Source organism: Ambystoma mexicanum, chromosome 3q (genome assembly GCF_040938575.1).
Source record: "Ambystoma mexicanum isolate Mex_15411 chromosome 3q, UKY_AmexF1_1, whole genome shotgun sequence".
In the NCBI taxonomy this organism is placed as follows: domain Eukaryota; kingdom Metazoa; phylum Chordata; class Amphibia; order Caudata; family Ambystomatidae; genus Ambystoma; species Ambystoma mexicanum.
In genome coordinates, this window is record NC_090926.1 from 1,159,741,461 (window position 1) to 1,159,762,176 (window position 20,716).

General features: G+C 46.1%; 1 protein-coding gene across 3 annotated transcripts in view; it reads left to right on the forward strand.

Moving 5' to 3' along the window:
* Positions 1 to 20,716, forward strand: part of PRKACA (protein kinase cAMP-activated catalytic subunit alpha) — a 1,211,861-nt gene that overhangs the window by 861,163 nt on the left and 329,982 nt on the right. For all 3 annotated transcript variants that reach the window (XM_069603980.1, XM_069603981.1, XM_069603979.1), the window contains one exon: positions 5,775 to 5,901. In XM_069603980.1, coding sequence (XP_069460081.1) covers positions 5,775 to 5,901 — 127 coding nt within the window. The remainder of the gene's footprint in view (positions 1 to 5,774; positions 5,902 to 20,716) is intronic.

Below are 20,716 nucleotides of genomic sequence, written 5' to 3' on the forward strand. Positions count from 1 at the left end.
TGGATTGGACACTGCGGAAATTGTAAGCAGGTCCATGGGCACTAGCACGGTAATGCACAGATTTGCGTGGTTACGGAAGTCGGGTTTTGCACCGAACGTACAGAACCGCCTTCTGAACATGCCTTTTGACGGGTCTCACCTTTATGGCAACAAGGCTGACAAGAGCCTTAAGAGGTTTCAGACCTCAAAAGCAGCTGCCAAATCTTTAGGACCTGCTATTAGGCAACCTCAGCCTTTTCGTGCGCAAGGACAATCGTGGAGGGGACGATCCCATCATTACTACACCTCATATGGAAAGGCAAGAGGAATGGCCAGTCAAAGGGGCCAGAAAAAGGCGTGCAAAGCCAGCTCCCGCTGCAGCCTCTCTGCCATCAGCGGCTGCAACATCCGCCACAAAACCACTTTGAGGACTTGCATCACAAAACACCTGTAGGAGGCAGGCTGTCACAGCATCTGCAAGAATGGCGAGCCATTACTTCAGATGTTTGGGCTCTAGAAATAATAGCCCAAGGCTACTGCCTTCCTTTTCTAACGCAACCTCAAAGCAATCCAGCAGGGAGACACCCGTTGAAGTCTTCGAACCCGCTCCTACAGCAGGAAGCTCTAACCCTGCTGGAGAGTGGTGCTATAGAACCAGTACCTGCAGCGGAGAGGAACAAGAGATGGTACTCCCTGTATTTTTTAATCCCCAAAAAGGACAGAGGACTGAGACCCATGTTCAAGTTTCTTAAATCGAAGAAGTTCCTCAGGAAGGACAAGTTCAAGATGGTTACCCTTTCTCAGATCCTTCAGGCTCTTCAACTTCAGGACTGGCTGGTGTCATTGGACCTCCAGGATGCTTATTTTCATGTGCCGATTCATCTCAACCACAGAAAATACCTGAGGTTCGTAGTTGGTGACTCACACTATCACTGCCATTTGGATTGACCTCCGCCCGAGGGTCTTCAAGTTAAAGGTAGTGGTGGCAGCGCACCTCAGGAGAGGGGGATTCATGTCTACCCCTACCTGGACGATTGGTTGATCAGGGCGCGTTCTGCCGAGCAAGCACTGGATCATCTGAAAGTCACCTGCCACTTCCTCCACAGACTGGGCTTCGCCCTCAATTTCAAGAAGTCGCAAATGACACCTTCCCAATAGCTTCAGTACATAGGAGCTGTATTAGACACATCCTTGGAGAAAGAGCACGCCTCCCAAGTCGAGGGCTCAAGACATTCTTCAGATGGTTTCCAAATTCCAAAATGCTCAAAATCTCCAGGCTTACAACTTTTTAAGGTTGCTCGGCCTCATGGCATCCTGCATCTTCCTGGTGCCAGAGGCACGCTTGAGGATGAGATCCCTTCAATGGGCTTCAAAGACTTAGTGGTCCCAGTTCTCAGGTCAAATGACGGATCTTCTTCAGATTCCGAGCAAGGTCCGACAAGATCTATGGTGGACCTGTACAGAGAACATCCTAAAAGGAGAACCTTTTTGGCAACCATGGCCGGAGATCACAGTCGTGACGGACGCCTCACTCATGGGGTGGGGAGCTCATGCCAACGATTTGACAATCAGCGGTCGTTGGTCTCCATCAGAGTCCAAACTACACATCAACCTTTTAGAGCTGAGGGCAATCGGACTGGTGCTGAAGGCCTTCCTGCCATCTGTCGGGGGAAAGAATGTCCTGATAATGACGGACAACACAGTGGCCATGCATTACCTAAACAAAAGAGGAGGTGTGGGGTCACTACCTCTGTGCAAAGAGGCAATGCAGCTCTGGTATTGGGCAATTCAGGAGGGAATCTCTTTAACGGCAATTCATCTAGCCGGGGAAGAGAATATGACGGCAGATGCTCTGAGCAGGCAGAGCACGGTGTCCCACGAATGGGAACTGGCCCAGGAAGTTATGCAAGAGATCTTTGCCCTTTGGGTGTACCCCTCAAGTAGACCTATTTGCAACCGGTATCAACCGAAAATGCGAAAGGTATTGCTCAAGGGAATTTACCCCGAGAGGAGCCCTGGGGGACGCGTTCGTGGTGGAGTGGAATTTCCCACTATTGTATGCGTTCCCTCCGATTCCCGTCATTCCTCAGGTCATCAGGAGGCTGAGACGCTTTGGGAGCCACATGATCCTAATTGCCCCGGATTGGGCCAGGAGAACGTGGTACCCGGACCTTCTAGACATGTCCATCTGTCCTCCAGTACATCTTCCTCAGAGAGAGAACCTTCTCTCTCAAATGGAGGGTCAGGTTCTCCATCCAGAGGTCAAAACGCTCAACCTTCATGCTTGGTATCTGAAAGGCTGAGATACAGGGATTGGAACCTTCCAGATGATGATATGGAGGTGTTGCTTTCGGCAAGAAGGCCAGCAACAAAGTCTCTATACCGTTGCCGTTGGAAAAAGTTTTGCAACTGGTGCAGAGAAAAGAATGTCGATCCTTTTCTATGTTCTATTCGGGAAGTACTATCTTTCCTTCTGACCCTAGCACATAGAGGTCTGAATATTGGAACAATAAAAGGTTACCTTGCGGCGCTTTCCATTTTCAAGCGCTCGTCAGAAGAACGCTCCTACTTCAAAATTCCTTTCATAATACAATTCTTAAAAGGACTCACTAATGTGTTTCCTCCTCACCCATTTCAAGTACCGATTTGGGATCTCAATTTAGTCCTAAAATTCTTAATGTGCTCCTTTGGAGCCTATGCACACGTGTCCATTAAGATTACTGACCTGGAAAACTGCCTTCTTGATTGCTTTAACATCAGCAAGAAGAGTGAGCGAATTGCAGGCACTGTCTTCTGGCCCTATACTGTGTTCCATAAGGACAGAGTTGTGTTGAGGATAAAACCATAATTTTTACCGAAAGTAATATCTGATGTTCATTTAAGTCAGAAAATTGTTTTACCTGCGTTCTATCCTCCACCCCATCCTTCTAAGGAGGAGGAAAGATTACACAGGTTGGATCAAAAAAGAGCTTTAAACTTTTACATCTCTAGACTTTCCAGTCTTAGAGTGGACAACCAGCTGTTTATAGGTTACACAGGAAGGAAACTGGGTCAATCGGTGACAAAACAGACAATTTCACGCTGGATCCTGCTTTGCATTTCAGAATGATACAGACTAGCACATAAAGACCCACCAGAAGGGTTAAGGGCTCATCCCACCAGAAGCATCGCCTCTTCGACAGCCCTTCAAAGAGGTGTTCCAATAAGATCCATTTGCGAAGCAGCAACTTGGTCTTCACTACACACCTTTTCAAAATTCTATAACCTGGATGCTTTCCAGTTTAAGGAGCTGACTTTTGGAAAAGCAGTGCTTTATTCTGCCATCTAAGGGCATTGAAAAAATCTAACCCCTCCTCCAGAGAAATTATACAAAATACTGCTTTGGGAGTCTATCTAAGATGAGGAATACGTTGGAGGACACAATCCACTCGAAGAACAAGTTACTGTTAGGCAGAAACCTGTGCAGTTCCCTTAGCGACCTTTACAAAAGATTTAGGACTACAGGTGGTTGGCAGTAAACCCAATTGGTAGCAATCTGTACCACCCAGATTTACCTGGTAGCTGTGGCTGAGCAGTCAGACTTCTCTCAAGATGAGTTAGGCAGTATATAGAGTATACACAATAGGTACAGAGATAGAGTAGCACAAGCAAACACTGACCAGAGCTTTGGTGTAAAAGTATATAATTATTTATTTAAAGACACACTTGTAAATTACACTAGCACACAGAGATAAGTAAATTCAACAGTCACTAATATATATATATACACAACCCTAATTACTTATTGGACAAGTCTTGGTGAGAAACACCACTTATTTTCAGACAGAGGTGAGCGCTTAACATAAGATGGCACTCTAATAAGTTATTAAAAAGGGAGGGAAAAGGCAAAGTTATGAAAGCACACAAATTCAATACTTTTCAAAGAACCACAGTGAGGCAGGTTAGGCAAAGTCTACTGGAGAGCAAGGAAGTTCAAATGCCAGGCCCACTCTTAGAGAGAGCAAGCAAAATGTGTCCAGGATCACACAGTGGGGTTATGCCCAAAGAGTCTTTGTAGCAGAGTTTCCCGGTTACAAGGTCGCGGTAGTGGTAAACTGTGGTATTCCGGTTGCCGGGGTGCTTGGCACGGGCAGGGCAGCCACGAGATGGTCCAGGAAGGCAAAAAGACAGGCAAACTGGTTATCCCCACCAGTCAAAGGAAGAAGACTCTGCGGACTGGAGATCTCCTCTGTCGTCGGGAAAAGTGGTGAAACGGTTCAGCAGGGCTCCACCGGTGGTGTCGTTGCAGGTCGGCTAGGCTTCTCCCTCCTCGGATTCTTTAGGTCCTGTGGCGACTTCTGAAGTTCCAGTCCCCAAAGCCCTGCTTTTATGCAGAAAACCCCATTCATTCAGCCTAGCTGTCACTCAAACATGCTAAGTGGTGAGCCGGGGGGCTCACCACTTGGGCCGATCACACGAGTGCGACTTGAGTTGCAGAGGCAACTCAGTCCAGGGTGCCTAAACCCCCTCCCATCCCCCCCCTGTGGTACCCAGACAGAGGGGCACCTCTTTTGGAGGCTTCTGTGGAGAAGCCCGCCAAAAAGTGGAACAAAGGGCTCGACTTGGGTTGGCGTCACAGAAGCGAACACAAACGCCATTTTGGAACCAAGTTTCGGCAAAAAATACCAACCGGTGAATTTATATTAATTTTAAAAAACCGGCGGTATGTTCGAGGCTATTTTAAAAAGTGGTAGCCTCGAACAATGGGAAAATCCCATAGGAATATATTTACGGTCGAATATAAAACGTAGTATCCACTGCCACCAGCCAACACTCAGTCGGGGGGGACTGGACAGTGCCCCCTCGAACAACAGACCCCGGGGCAATCGAATTGCCCCGACCAGTACGTCCACAATATGATGGTTTGTACTGGTTCTGTTCACAATTTAAGACTAGTAAAGCCAATGGTGACTTTACATGCCCTGGGAGTCAGTAATCAGTCCCAGGGTATGGAGTCCATGTTTGGGGGTCGCTATGACACCCCTGGGTTACTGCACATAGGGTGCTGTGTAACCCACATATCAAAATCAAAAACACATGAAACCCTATGGGGTAAAGGACCCCATAGCCCATAGAACACATACAAAGTCAAAGGAACACTTCAAATCATGTCTAAGAGTGGGACGAAAAGAGTCCAACTCTTAGCAGGAGAAAAAAATAAACACCAAAAATCCAGAAAAGCTGCTGGGGAACTCATTAGGTTTGGGAAATTAGCCTTTACAGAGAATTCTCCCTAACACTTACCAACTGGTAACGTTCTTTCGATTGGATGTTCCTCCAACGTATTCCTCATCGCCCTTCCAGCCTACCCCTCTGTAGATTTTTCCGGGTTATTGCCATCTCAAATCTCGCAAGGCTGATGCCTGTCTGCCGGCACAATCTACACAGTACAAGGGCAAAGATAAAAAGGGGAAAAACAGACCTGAGGCCAACGGGCACCGCGCGTGCTACTTATACACCCGATGACATCACCCTCGACGGAGACCTTTGAGGTACCATCGACTCAACGACATCGACGCACAGCGCCCCCTGCCGAAAAAAATTCCGAAGAGCAGCAAAGCTGGATGGAATACATCTAAGATGAGGAATACGTTGGAGGAACATCCAATCGAAAGAACGTTACCAGTTGGTAAGTAACTTGTTCTTCTGTTTATATCTTGTGATTTTATTTGTCTCATGCTCAAGTATGGTCATTGTATATGTATAGCTATATAACATTAAATAAAAAATTAAAGTAATTATTAATTCTTTCCTAGTGAACCTCATGCCCGATTCTATGGTGCTCAGATTGTCCTTACCTTTGAGTATCTGCACTCCCTGGATCTCATATATCGAGACCTGAAGCCAGAAAATCTTCTCATCGACCAGCAGGGGTACATACAGGTAAGAAGAAAGGCTAAGAATGTGGAATATAGACAGATGAAGTACAAGTTGCTGTGGCCCAGAGTTAAGTATGGATACTACTGCTAATACGCCAACTTTTATACATGCATTTCATCATAGATGATAGATGGGCTGGAAAATAAATGTTGCATAGCCAACTGGGATTCCACTAGATTGAGTGGGGGGGAGGGGGCAAATCTGTTGATACACCTGCTGAAGTATACCTAGATCTAGGAACCTGGGAGCCTACTGATTATAGACAAGCATTCATGTGTCTAGGTCACGTGGGAATCTAATGAACTTAGTGTTTTTTGTTGGTAATTAAGTCACATTAATACAATGTTTAGTTATCCAAATAGTTTTAAGATTATCAAAAATGGAAAATAGTCCATTTCACTTTTATGTTCGTATTTAGATTTTTAAAATATACAGCAAATATGACTTGGAATATGATGGTAATTAATCAATCCTTTTAAATGTTTTCCTCTGCCAATTAGAGGGCAGTGAAGGATTTATAACTGAGGCTTAGAAATGCAGACTGTGTATTTTGGGCTGAGAGCCGAGGAGAGGAGTTTGCAGAGGAAGCGAGAGAGAACCAAAACAGGGAAGGGCATCCCCATGAGCCCAGTAGAGGCATGTTCTTCATTGAGGGAAAGAGCCCCCTGAACTCTAGAAGAGGGGTGTGCTCCTGTCAGGAAGAGGCGAGCCCCTGCGACCTCAGAAGAGGGACGGGTTCCAGTGAGGGGAAAGAGAGCCCATTGAGACCAGACAAGAGACCCCTGTCCCAAGAGAAGCGAGGGGTAAGAAATATTAAGTGACTTTGACCCCAGAAAAGGGGTGTAACGGAAGAGGAGCGATGCTTGGATCCTTGAAAGGATTGTGCTACAGAGGGAGACTGGGAGAGAGACTGAACCTTTTTCACCAGTAAAAACCTTCTCCCCTTTAAATTTAGAGGCGCACAGGGGTGCGGCCCAGGGAGCATGTGCTGCCCTGTCTCCACCCTCCAGCGCCACACCTCAGTCCCCTTTTCCGCGTCAACTGGAACGGGCCGAATTCACCAGCTCTCCTGGGTTTGGCTTCAGCCATGTAATACCCCTCGCGGATACTTCTTTTGTCTTTCTTTTTTGTCTTTTCTATCATTCAGGTACTCGGTCCTCAGGCGTCCCGCTCTTCCCCGGTGCATGTTGACTTCTACAGGGTTCAGCAGGTGTCCATCCTGCAACTGGCTCTTCCCAACTTCAGACCACCATGCCTCTGCCTGTGTTGCCTTGGCCAAGACCACGGTTGGCAATACTCTTTGGCGTGTGACTCGCTGTCCTCGAAGGTGCTGAAGAACAGACTAGTCAGGTGGAAGGAGCTCTTCCAGAGGATCTGAAGAACTTCATGAAGCATCGAGCCAGGCCCAAGGTAGGGCCTATATTCTCCATCGCACCCCGCAAGGGAGACTCCTTCCCAGGGACTCTCCCGTGCAGGAGGGAACGCTCAGGTCCTTCTACCGGCACGTGCACTGAGGCTGCTTCAGCTACTGGCCTTCGGGTCAAGGGATCCTCCCGGTCGCAGTGTTGAGGGACCGGAAGTTTCTTTTACTGGGTCTACACCCGAGTGGCTCTGACCGGCACCATGGCCGAGGGTCTACGCCCTAACAGGCAATACGTCCGAGGGGCTACATCCTAATACCGGCAATATGTCAAGGGGGGGTGCCTTAATGCAGCTCTACCAGCCCCCGGTTGAGTGTGCCACACCTACCGGGACTGGGCCCGAGGAGTAGGGTAGGCCTCGTGATCCACACGCAAGAGTTTTGGGCGAGGTTGGGCCCAGTTGGCTGAGCACCACGTGTCAGGCAGCTCGACAAAACGGCCGCCACACCAAAAAGTATCGCCCGTCTGACGCCATTCCAGGAATTCAGCGAAGAACGAGTGTCTAGGTGGGACTAGCCTCAACCTGGTACGTGGCCTACAGTATATCCCTCAGTTGCTCAGGGTGGCTTTTCTTGGCGTCCATATGGACAAGGTACGCAGCGGCCATAGCTGCTCCCCGCTACCCTGTCGGCACCCCCTGCCACCTCTTTGGCAAGTGAGGAGGTGCTCTTCGAGAAGTTCCTCATCCTCATGAAATCTCCTCAGATGGTGGCTATCATCAAGGATGCCATCAGGGAAGACATTCCCGCCATGCTAGCGGCACCACAGATGCCTCCATCTGGGCCCCGATACAGCCACCGGCTCCACAGCCCGCTCTGCAACCTCCATTGCCTCCTCAGCCTCTGGTTGCGGTCTCCATACCCCAGCCTCCGGCACCCTCTACTCCTCCTCCACTGGATCCTCCAGACCCACAGGAAACGGACGAGGACAACCTGGACACGCCATCCTCAGCCAGGGCCTTCCATGAACGTCTTGCTGGGCTGGCAGAGGATCTGGGCCTCCCCCAGCCAGAGGTCGAGCAGCCGACAGGGGTTTTTTGGCTGAAGTCCTCACCCGTCCAAATTGGGGATTCCAATGCAAACCGATGTAGTTACCCTGGCAAGAAGGGCTGGCTCAAACCCCACTCACCCAGACGGTCAATCGATGCCTGGACGCCAAATACAGGCTGATGGAAGGGGATACACTCTTGCTTTCGGCCCATCCTCAGCCACACTCCTCGGTGATTGCTGCAGCATCACTATACTCAAAGCCTCAGTCTCCTCAGCCTCCTCCACTGCGGTGCTGCTAGGCAAAGAGGAGAAGATCTTGAATTTGTGTGGCAAACTCTATTCCAACGCCTCTTTACATCTACATCAGGCCAACGCTGATGCCATGCTGGCAGCCGCCAACCAAAAATGATGGCGGGAAATCGCAGACTACCTCCCGGAACTCCCCACCCAGAGCCAATCGCTCTTTAAGGCAGGGCTAGCTGAGGCCAAGCTGGTCACGCATGACCTCATGGAATCCACAGTGGCTCATATCAATACTTCAGGCAGTGCCATCTGTATTGCCACGGACATGTGCATAACAGCCTGGCTCCAGGCAACAAAATTAAACCCAGATGTCCAGGAGCCCTCTTCCACTCCTCTACAGACGAAGAGCTGGACAAAAAGAAAAACGGCTCACAAACGGCGAAGTCTTTATTTTTTTTGGTTTATTAAAATGTTTTGTTTGATTTGTCAAACTTTTCATTTTTCCATTTTTGAGTCTTCATAACAAAAGTCTTTAAACTGTCTTTCGTTTCAGCTTTTCTTTTACAGTTCTTTATCGATCTCAATCCAGAAATTGATCACTGTAATGATCAGCCACTGATGGTTTCTTTGGAGCAGTGTTGCCCATCTCTCCTCTGCTGTCATTTGTTGAACTGAGATTTTGAAGAAATCTCTGAATAGATCTCGTTTATTTTTTAGTTCTGGGCACACCATGATTAGATGGAATAAAGTTTCTTTCCCCATTGAATCGTTACAGTATCGACAGACAGGAGAAATATTTTTGGCTCGGTCTGTTAATAAGTATTCGCGTGTGGGTAAGATGTTCAGCCGAAAGCGCAAGAATGAATCACACATTTTCACACTTGGAAATTGGACGAGATAAGAAGGCAACTGGTTGAGTGCTCTTACTTCCATGTAGCTGGTTAAATGGCGTTTATAAGTTGTTTGTTCTTCGATCGTTCTTATCCAATCGTTCTTCTGAATTTTTTGTTTTGCATATTGTGGTCTATTTCTTAACATTTCCTCTGTGATTTCTTCTTCTTGCATTTTTTGCTTAGTTTCACTTGTCCACTTGGTTAGAGCTGCAACTTGGAATGCTTGTTTTTTTTCTTTAAGAATTTCCAATGATGGTATATTTTCCTCTGAAATTATTTTTCTGTGGAGGCCATTTGTTTCCATAGCACTATGGACTGAATGGATTGCAAGGCAAGTTCATATCTGATTCTGGCTATCGGAAATGATTTTGGCAATGAAAGGGTTTTTCTCCAGAAAATAGCCTCATATTTGGACCATTTCAATAGATGTTGGTTTATCAGGGATTCACTCGCTTAAGTCAAGATTGGTATGACCTTTTGTTTGTATAGTAGAGTTGTAGCTTTTGCAGAATAAGTACCATAGTTGCTATGAAAAAAACGGCCTTGCCTTGCTAACAATGCTGCTTTCTCTTCAATATTTTCTTGACATTCTTTTTCGTTCGCCGATGGATTGATTAATGCCCCTAAGTATTTTATTGTTTTGGTTAGCTTAATCTCTGTCTTCCAGATAGAATTTTGGAGTCCATTGCTTCTTAGATTTTTCAGTTATAAGTTTCATTATCTTAGTTTTGTTGATGTTGATTTGTAGATCATTTTCCTACATGAAATTTTGAGTTTTGTTCAATGTTATCTGCAGACCTTTAACAGTTTTGTCCAAGAGGATAATATCAGCATAGATTAGGGTTTGAACATTTTCACTGTTGATCTTCGGAGGATTCGCCATCGGATGGTGAATTTTTTCTTCGAAATTGTGGGTGAAGAGATTATAAAGACAAGCAAACAAGGGGCATCCCTGTTTCAGCCCATTCCAAGTGAGAATTGATTCCGTTGTTTGTAAGTCGAACTCGGATAAGACGTATTCAAATACAGCTGTTATTGGGTTCAGAATAGTAGATGGACAGCCCCAAGCAGCCAATTTGGACCAGAGAAGTTGTCTATTAACTGAATCAAAAGCCATTTTTAGATCTATAAAGATTGCATACACCTGATGTGCTTTCGTCAACCCTTCGTATTTTAGCATATTCAATAGTAAAAGATTGACGTTGGTACCTATTTTTGTGACAAAGCCAGTTTGCCTTTTTGCTCGTCTTCCTTGCTGTATGGCCCAACAGTTTAATTTTTTTTGTAGATATCCGGCAAATAATTTTCCTAACGGATCCAACAGGGCAATCGGTCTGTAGTTGGCCGGATTTTTCCGATCACCTGCTTTGTAGATTGGTATCAAGACAGCTTCAGGCCATGTGCGTGGAATCTCTTTAGACTTTTCTATCAGATGTATGAGATGGAAAAAGAATTTGGCCCAGTGTTCTGGATCTGCTTTAAGGTTGCTGTTGGCTAGCCCATCAGGTCCAGGTGCTCTAGATGAGTTCAGGCACCTGATAGTGTTGGTAATGTCCTCTAAGTCCCATTTCAAGCTCCAGTCGTCGGCATCTTCTTGTGGGTCTGGTATTCAATGCTGTTTAGGTTTCTTGTATAGATTTTCGAAGTGCTTGACCCATGTATCAGATTCAACTTCTTGAATCATGGATTGTTTTTTCAATGAATCATTCATCAGAGACCACAGGTGCCGTGTGTTTTTCTGATTTAACGCTTTCAAAAGTTCTTCTGCGTCGTGTTGCTTTATTGCCATTTTATAAGACTTCATTAAGTTGGAATATTTTTGTTTTTCCTTTTTTATTTCGGCTTCATAGTCTCTTCTGTTTTTCTTTATTTGTCGCAGACGTTTATAGTGTTTCTTTTTTTCTAGATGAATTTCTAAATTAAAATAATGAGTATGCGATTGCTTGCATCTTTTTTGATTTCTTGATGCTGTTTGTTGGTATTTCTCTAAGAGCCATCCATAATTTAGTTTCACGTGATCCTTAAGCGAGGTCTCTTCAAATCGGACTGCTATTTCTTGAGTTTGTTCTTTAATTCGCAGTCGGTTCAACCTATTATTTATTTCAAATTCAGGTAGAATCAAACATTGATCGCTTGATACTTCTGATGACCAGGAAATAAAAATGTGATGGTGTTCGCTGTCTGGGCATAGAATTCGTAGTCAAGTTAGTAATTTTCCGAATTCCTTCTGTTATAAAGATGTAATCAATTATTGAATTTGAGTTCTCCCATGACCAAGTCGACAGCGGGATACCTTTATCATTCATTGGTTGAGCACTTAAGAAGCTGTTACGCAGCCTTGTTTCCTTAATCCATTTTCTAGCTCTCGATGTCATTTCTTTGGTAACTAGTTGGTTTCCTTCTTTGTCGAAGAGATGAAAATTGAAATCACCTGCTATGATGATTTCATTTCCGCTGTTACTGCTGTTCAAATGGTCTATTTCTTCACATATGGAATCAATGAATTTATCATCAGCCATAGCAGTAGGGTTCCAATAGATATTGAAAATCGATAGGCAAGTATATTCTACAGTGTTAGGTGCAATGGTGTTATGGATTGATGGCATCTTGATGGAAAGGTATTGTGCCCAAGGGTGAATATTTTTACTTTCTATTATTCGCCAAAAAGCGTTGATTTTTGTTAATAACAACATTCCTGACGCCGGTCTTCCCTGTTGTGAGGATATAGCTGGATTCATGAACGTTCTATAGCCGTCACATAGTACTTTCTCTTTCAGCCAGGTTTCTTGTAAACAAATGCGGACTGTTCAAGTAAAGACGACTCATTCTCAAAAAGATGTCTGACCTCTCGTATTCCAAGAACATAAAGTTGTTGTGGTTTCAGGTACATCTTTTCGTTGTTATAAGTATGTTGTCTTCGCACTCTGCTTCACATTAGCATTGAAGGTATTTCTTGTTTCAGATTGCTTGCACACCACCCGTTGTAATTTATCTTGTTTATGGGACCTAGGATTTCAGTCATTCAAATTATTTGGGAATTCTTGAGTTTTGTTCTGTATGCTTTGATTTTTAAATATATTTTTGCTGAATAGATCTAGCGTTCTTGATTTTTTTTCCGCCCTCGATCAAGAAACCATGATTTCTTATATTTGAAATTCCAAAGTAGCCAGTTGGTGTTTAGTGTCAAGGACACGTTGCATGATGTCGTGAGTGTAAAAATCAATGTGGGCTTCTTCCAAGTATTGCTTGTTTGGAAATAGAACTAACTCAATATTTTCAGTTTCAATTTTAGTCAATTGTGGAATGGCCTTAAATAGTCGCAGAATGTTATGTCTGTTTATAACCGGTTCTTCTGTACTTGAACTCATCGGGTATATAGCTATTCTTTATGCACAGGAGGCATTTGACGGGTTTTTGAAGATTGGTCTGACAAGTTTAGGACTTAATTGAGCCACCACGTTTCTACTAGTTTCAGTTGGGCTTTCTGATTCCTCTGATGGCCATATTTCTTCATTAGAAACTATTGAGTATGCCAGGGAGATATACGTTTGCTGTTCGTCTTCGGTGCTTTCGCTATTTGAGCAATCTGTTAAGGAATCTTGACATTCATCTATTACAATGAGGGACTCGTCTTGTGAGTTTGTAGAAAGAGTTACAGTTGCTTACATCATCTTCCGTAGAAATATCTATCGGTTTGGTTGAATTTGTAGCATTGATGCATGTTTCTTGATTAATTACATCTATGAGTGCATCTAACTGTTCAGGCACTGTTTGATTGCCTTGTGGCCGAACATTTTGTAATTTGTTCATTTTTCCTGTTTTCGGGATAGTTTGTTGGATAGTGGTCTGATTAGTAACCACCAGTTTTGTATTTTTCTTTGTCCTTTCATTATTCGTTTTCAGGGTCGTTTGTAATTTTCTCAAATGCACGTGACCCATTTTGTGGATTTTTGGTAGTCTTTTTGCTCTTCGATTTGGGCGATACATCTTGACCTATTAGTCCCCGTTTCGAGAGATCAAAGATATCGAATGGGTTACAAGGGGGTGGCTCACTTTTGTCTTGCATTGCGAATAATTGAGAGTTCTGTGATGCAATGGACGTAGTTGATTTTCATATTGTGTCGTTTGATCCATTTTCCTCATCTCCAAATTAGGTAGGTTCTCTGTCTGAGTTTGTGTAGATGCACAGTGAGAGTGCATCATCAATTGGCATGTTTTTTTACTTTGTCATCAACCATTTTTTTAGTAATTGTTGAAACTGTGTCCATTAGGTTCAGTTTGTCAACTCTATCAGCCCTCGCCATTTCCGCTAATCTATTTTGCCATGTTCTTGATGATTCTGCTTCATATTTTAGTCTTTCTTGAATAGAACTTAGGAGGGATTCAAACTGGGTTTGCTTGGTCAATATCATTGCCAACAGTCTCGCTTGATCTTTGATGGAATCCACCATCGCTTCTTCGATCTTTAGAAACGGGATGATAGCTGTAGATAGAACCGCTACCAATGTATTATGTAAATCTAACAGTCGTTGGCAATCTTTGTTGGTATTCTGGAGAATACCTTATATTTCCAGTTTTCATATTTGTAGAGGAGGAAGTTATTTCATCCGACTTATGCTTAGGCGATTCTTTCGCTGAGGAAGTCGAAGTTTCTTTCATTGGAGCAACGAATCCTGTTGAGCCAATAGGGGTCGAAGTATCAATTTGTCCGATTTGCTTTGGCGTCTACATTCCCTCAAATACTTCATTTCTTTTTTCTTGTGAGTCCATAATTGCATCAATTTCGGTGATGTCAAGTGAAAGACGTGCAATTCGGACTCGGAGCGTTTTTTTGGGCTCATCACTTTTTGTGCCATTAGGCAAATATGTTGCTTGCCATTGCCGTTTGGCTGCTCTCGCATGATCTTGAAGGGGCGATAGGTGGCTATCATCCTTTGTCGGGATGGGTCCCAGCATATTTAAATGTGTAAGTGAATTAGTATCGTCACGTGTTGGACAATCGTGATCAGTGACGGTCCTCGGAACAGAGTCCGATCATATGGTCTTTAAGTCTACTTTACTGCAACCAATATTTTGCGCTCCATGCTTAAGATTGTCCATGTGCGCCTGATCCATTGGTTTTCCATTGATCATGTTATGGGAATTTGTTGTATTCTAGCTATTCGATAAAGTACCAGGGGTTACTTGGTGGTTTGTCATTTTATCTATAGGCATTAAGGATTCCTCTAGTTTACCCTGTAATCGAGTGCGTGGTTTAGTGATTTCCATTTAAATTTGTTGATCTTAAGTGAGTAGTGATTTTCCTATAAACCTGTGCACTTACCACACCTATCGCCGACCACACCTGCACCTCTCGCACAAATAGCAGCGTCCTTTACGCCGCAAGGGTCGCACTTTGATGATATGGAGTTCTTCCTGTGGGTGTTGCCACAATATGGTCACGTGAATCCGTTGGCATGACCGGTCTCGGGGCAATGTAGAACCTGGAATACTCCGCTCTCCTCAACTGCTGATTGCTGAAATCATCAGGCTTACGCGAATTGGAGCGGAAAGGCAATATTCAGTAGGAGCGGTACTGGGTGGATCAAAGGCCAATGGCCCACAGTCTCCACTTTCTGGTGATCAGTGTGAGTTCTTTCACTTATTGGTGTACGTACTCAGAAATAACGTTCTGTTACTAGCTATAGCGCCAAAGCCGCCAAACAGCCTACCAGCACCAGCCCTTCTGCCACTAGGGCTTACTCCACGAGGGTGTTAGTGCGGTGAATTTCAGCTGCTGGGCTAGTCACGTGACCGCGTCACGTGTTCCTTTGTGGCTCCGCCTCCCTCAGTGCAGCAAGAGCCGAGTGCTCGCAATTCTGCTTGGAGGGGGGAGCTGGCAAAGAATAGAGAACAAGTTCCAAGTGAATTAACATGCTCCTGGTGCTCCGTAAGTAAAATGCACTGTGTTCCACTGTCAGTCTTTATCCATCCTTACAAAGACCACGCCCAAATCATACACCCAATCTCAGCAGCGCTCGGAAAGGGGTCGTACATATGGAGGGTTCTGCGGCTTCCAGGAATGCAGATCCAGGCATCCGGAACGCTCGTGGAGGGGGGGTTTAAGGGCTTTTTCCAGTCCCCCTCCTGAGCGACAGCCTCCAAGGAAAAGAAAGCATGACACGCCCCTTCAGGTACACGTGTCTACGGTGGGGGACAGGCTTGCTCTCCATGCACATTTCTGGCACCAGAATTTCACAGACCCCTGATTCCTCTCCGTAGGTACCGCCTTCCTTACCCAGCCTCTCCTCCCCTCCCATAGGTTGGGACAGCAACTCTTTTGGCGGAGATCTGGTCGCTCGTAGAGAGCCAGGCATTGGAGGAAGTCCCAGCCTCCCAGTGAGGTTTTGGCCTCTACTCCAGGATTTTCGCCATTCAGAAAGAAGAACCAGGCGGGCCTGAGAGTTGTGCTGGACCTTTCCACCCTCAACCTCTCCTTACTCCTGCAAAAATTCAAGATGGTTACGCCAGCTTTTATAGCGGAAACATTGGACGGGGAGACTGGATGTGCTCCCTGGTTCTGATGGACGCGTACCTACACATCCCGATTTGGCAGCCCCATCGTTCTTTCCTACGGTTCAGGATCATGGGCTTCCATTTTCAATACAATGTCCTTCCTTTTGGCCTCAACTCGGCCCCCAGGGTCTTTACCAGGCTCATGAATGCCGTGGCAGCCCTCCGAGCGCAGGGTCTCCACATCTTACCCATACCTCGATGACTGGCTTATCAGGGCTACTTCTCCGGAAGCGGTTCACCACTCTTCCCATGCCCTTATGAACACACTGCACAATCTGGGCTCCTCTCTCAATCTCAAAGTCTCAGCTGCAGTCCACGCAGTCTCTTACCTTCCTGGGCCTCATCTGGGACACGTGCTCCGAGAAGGTCGTCCCGTCCGAGGACAAAATCTCGGCCATCAAGAGGGCCACCGCCCACTTCCTCAGCAGGGAAGTGACCTCGGCATAGTGGTACCAACATCGCCTGGGTCTACTTGCAGCGGTCCTATTAGCCGTTCTGCACATGAGATTAATGATGAGGATTCAGCTGCACTTCGCGGCCTCATGGAACCAGGAGAGGGGCTCTCAATCCGAGATGATCAACGTCCCTCCATCTCTCCACCCGGACCTAACACGGCCCTTTTGGCTGCCCTCCCCACAGGCCACCATCACCACAGACTCCTTGCTCGAGGGCTGGGGAGCCACCCTGGACAGCCTCAGTCCACAGAACCTGAATTCGACAGGAGCAGGAATACCACATCAATTGGTTGCAGCTGAACACCATCTGGCTAGCGCTCAGAGCATTCCTACTGCTTCTCAGGGGCAAGGTTGTCCTCATCCAGAAAGACCACTCAACCAATATGTACTAAGTCAACAAGCAGGGAGGCACCAGATCCCCCTCTGTGCAGACTGGCGATCAGCATGTGGGTGTGGGCCCCCGGGGGAATCCAACTTAGAAGCGGACCGGCTCAGCAGGCTGGGAGCTGAGTGGCAGCTAAACAACCTCGTTCTTCAGAAGATCTTCAACAGGTGGGGTCACCCCCAGATGGGTCTCTTTGCCACCTGGCACAACAAGAAGTGTCCCCAGTTCGCATCCTGGCAAGATCGGGGCCCCGGCTCTCTGGGCGACGCATTTCATATCTAGTGGACCAGCATGAAAGCCTACGCCTTTCTGCCCACGCCACTGAGTTTCACCGCCTCATTATTCTGATAGCTCCATGGTGGCCGGCCAGGCCATGGTTTTTGGAGCTTCTCAGCCTCTCGGAGGTACCCCGATTCCCCTCCCGACGGGCCTACCACATCTTCTGGCGCAGCAGGGGGGCAGAGTCATACACCCTGACCTAGGGAAACTAGCCCTCACAGCGTGGTACCTGAGCAGGTAACGCTTCGGCACCGTAGCCTCTCACAGGCCAATCTGGAGATCATACAGGGTGCCAGGAGCAAAGCCACCAGGGCCCATACAAAAGCAAATGGACCATAGTCTGCCATTGGGCAGACTCCAAGGGTATCGACCCCTTGGCGTGCACTTTGGACGACATGCTCATTCAGGCGTGCAGGTGGACACCTGCCGCACATACCTGGCAGCCATTGTGGTTTACAGGAACTCGGAGGAGGGCATTTTAGTTTTATTTATAAAGCGCGTCCGAACCCTCAGGTAGCTGGGCGCATAATCATGTGCACAGCAAAGTTACATATCGTTACACAAAACATCATAATACAACAGACAGAGCATACATTGGTCCAGGCTCTGAATGTTTACATACAAAAGTAGAATATATCGAGAAGAGTATATACAGAGTAGGCACAAAATAGTTGCAGTGGCGAATGAGGACCGGGTTACAGGTTGGTCCTGAATAGGCTGTAGATAGGGTAAGCATTGCTGATTGCATTACAATTATATTGCAGAAAGAGAGCGGCGGCTGGACGGTCGAGTCGGTGAGAGTCTAGATGTCTAGGTTAGTAGCCATGATTTAACCATAGCTCTGAATGGCCAGAATGCGGATACCGATCTAATTGTAGGAGGGAGGGTGTTCCAACGTTGTGCTGCGAGCACTGGGAAACTGGAGCCTTCTGCTGTTTTTAGGTTATAGTTGGGGATCTTTAGTTGGTGCAGGTAAGGAGTTCTGGTGGGTCTAATGGGGCGGTGTCTAAAGAATTTGTCTGAAAGGTAGCGTGGGGCAGTACGTGACAGGCACTTGTGGGTGATGAGCAGGGTTCTTAGCTTAATTCTGTCGCGGATCGGGAGCCAGTGGACTTCTTTGCTAACCGTGGATATGTGCGCCTTGCGCGGGAGGTTGAGGGCACATCTTAGTGCATTAATTTGCAGGATCTGGAACCTGTTCAAGTTTTTAGTGGTAGTACCTAAGTAGAGTGTGTTGCAATAGTCTAATTTAGACAATATCAGCGCTCTAGATAGGGTGAGGCAACTGGAGGTGGAGAGAAAAGGCCTGCAGGCATTGATCAATTTATTGGTGTAAGAGGTAGTAGAGATGGTAGAGTTTATTTGTTTCTTTAGAGACAAGGTAGAGTCGAGGTATACTCCTAAAGTTTTGACCTCTTTGGATACTTTTATCATGTTCCATCAATGGTAAAGGATTGGTACCTTTGGTCCAGTTTATTGAGGCGAGCCTGAGAGCCTACGATAAGCAATTCTGTCTTATCGTCGTTTAGGCAAAGACTGTGTGTAGCCATCCAGGCTTGGATTTCTAGGTAGATGTCATTAAGTTTAGCAACATCTTCTTCATAGCTATCAGTGAGCGTGATGAGGACCTGGGTATCGTCAGCATAATTAGTGTAGCTGACACCCAGATCGTCAAGACGGTCAAATAGGAGCTTTGTGAAGATGTTGTAAAGAGTGGGAGAAATACAAGAGCCTTGGGGCACTCCACATGTGATTGGGATAGGGTCAGCAGCCGCAGTGGGGGCAAAGACTCTAGTCGACCTGTCGGACAGAAATGACTGGATCCACTTCGTGGCATTCTTAGAGAATGCAGCAGCCGAGGAGAGGTGTTGAGTGAGGATCTGGTGGTCAACCAGATCAAAGGCAGCAGAGAGATCCAACAAGAGCAAGATGGCCACTTTGCCCTTGTCTTTGGCGTTTTTTAGATCCAAGAGGGCCGTTTCCGTCTCGTGCCTTGGTCTAAAGCCGGATTGCCGCAGGCCTAGAAGGTTGTCTTCCAAATGTTGTTGTATTTGGAGATAGGCTACCCTGTCCAAGATTTTGAGAAGAAATGGGACTGTGGTGATGGGCCTGTAATTTGTGGGGATGTTGGGATCTAGGTTAGGTTTTTTGAGCAGGGGTAGGACCCATGCTTCTTTAAGGTTGTTGGGGACCACTGAGTTTTTGAAGGAGGAGTTGATCAGAGAGGTGATGAGAGGGCTAGCTCATTAGCTCCCTCTTTGATGACAGATGCAGGACAAATGTCACCTTTGCAGTTGGATGGTTTGAGACTAGCGATTATCTTGATTACTTCCTCTTCTGAGACTGGTGAGAAGTGGAAGGAGGAGCAATTAGGGGTGGTGTGGTTAATTTTGCTGCTGGGGTTCTGCTTGGAGGCAAGGCTAGCTTTTTTTGCTTCTATCTTAGTTTGTAGGAGGGCAATTTGGCTAGCGAGGGCGAGCTGGATATGGTTACACCAGGCCTTGTCTTTGATGCAGTCCTCTGTAGGAGGCAGTGGTGATTCAAGTTCTTTTAGTATAGAAAAGAGTTCTTTAGTGTCAGATTTGGCATTTTGTATTCTCAAGCTGTAGATATTTTTTAGCATTTAAGATGGCGGATTTGTAGGTGGAGGCAGCTGAGGCGAATTTCTTTAGTGGAGAGAGAAGGGGCTTTTCTCCAGCTAGTTTCTGCAGTTCTTTTAATATTGCGGAGAGCTTTTAGTTCTGCTGAGAACCATTTGTTGGAATGGGCAATAGGTTTGGCTTTTTGTTATTTGAGGGGAGCAATCTGGTTGAGGGCTAGTTCTAAGGTATTATTATATAGGTCTACTATGGCTGCTGGGTTATTTTGCGTTGGTAAGTTAGCTTTACTGATGGGTGCGAGAAGAGGTTTGAGGTTCTCTATAGTGATGTTGTGGTTATTTCTGGAGATTATTTGAGGTAGCTTAGTGGGTCGTGCGGTGGATGGTGAGGATCTAGGTAAAGAGAAGGTAATAAGGTGATGGTCAGTCCAAGCACAGGGAGTGATGTCAGTCAGTGAGCGGTTTCAATTGGCATCTGCAAGTCAATCCAGGGATCTTCCTTTTGTATGTGTAGGTTGATCAATGTGTTGGGTGAAGCCTAGATGAGTAATTGTGTCATTAAGGGAAGTGGCCTGGTTATTATTGGGGTCATTGAGTCCCAAGTTGAAATCTCCCAGGATGGTGATTTGGGATTTCGGTTTCAAATTGGTAGTGAGTAGGAGAGATATCCTCTTCAAAGGTGGAGGGGGTCCTGGGGGTCTGTATATAATATGGAGCAGGATGGTTTGTGTGTCAGATAATGGGAGTTTGATGGATAAAAGTTCGGCTGAAGGTGGGGTTGTGCTGGTTACTTCTCTGTTTAGGGTGGATTTCGCAATAATTGCTATTCCTCCTCCTATTCCATTTTTTCTGTCAGCTCGGATGATGTTGTAGTTGTCCGGAGAGGCTAGAGCTATTGTGGGACCGGCTGCAGGGTGGAGCCATGTCTCCGTGATAGCGATAAAGTCTAGGTGGTTAGTGGAGATAATGTCGGCGACATCAGTAGCGTGGGCTACCAAA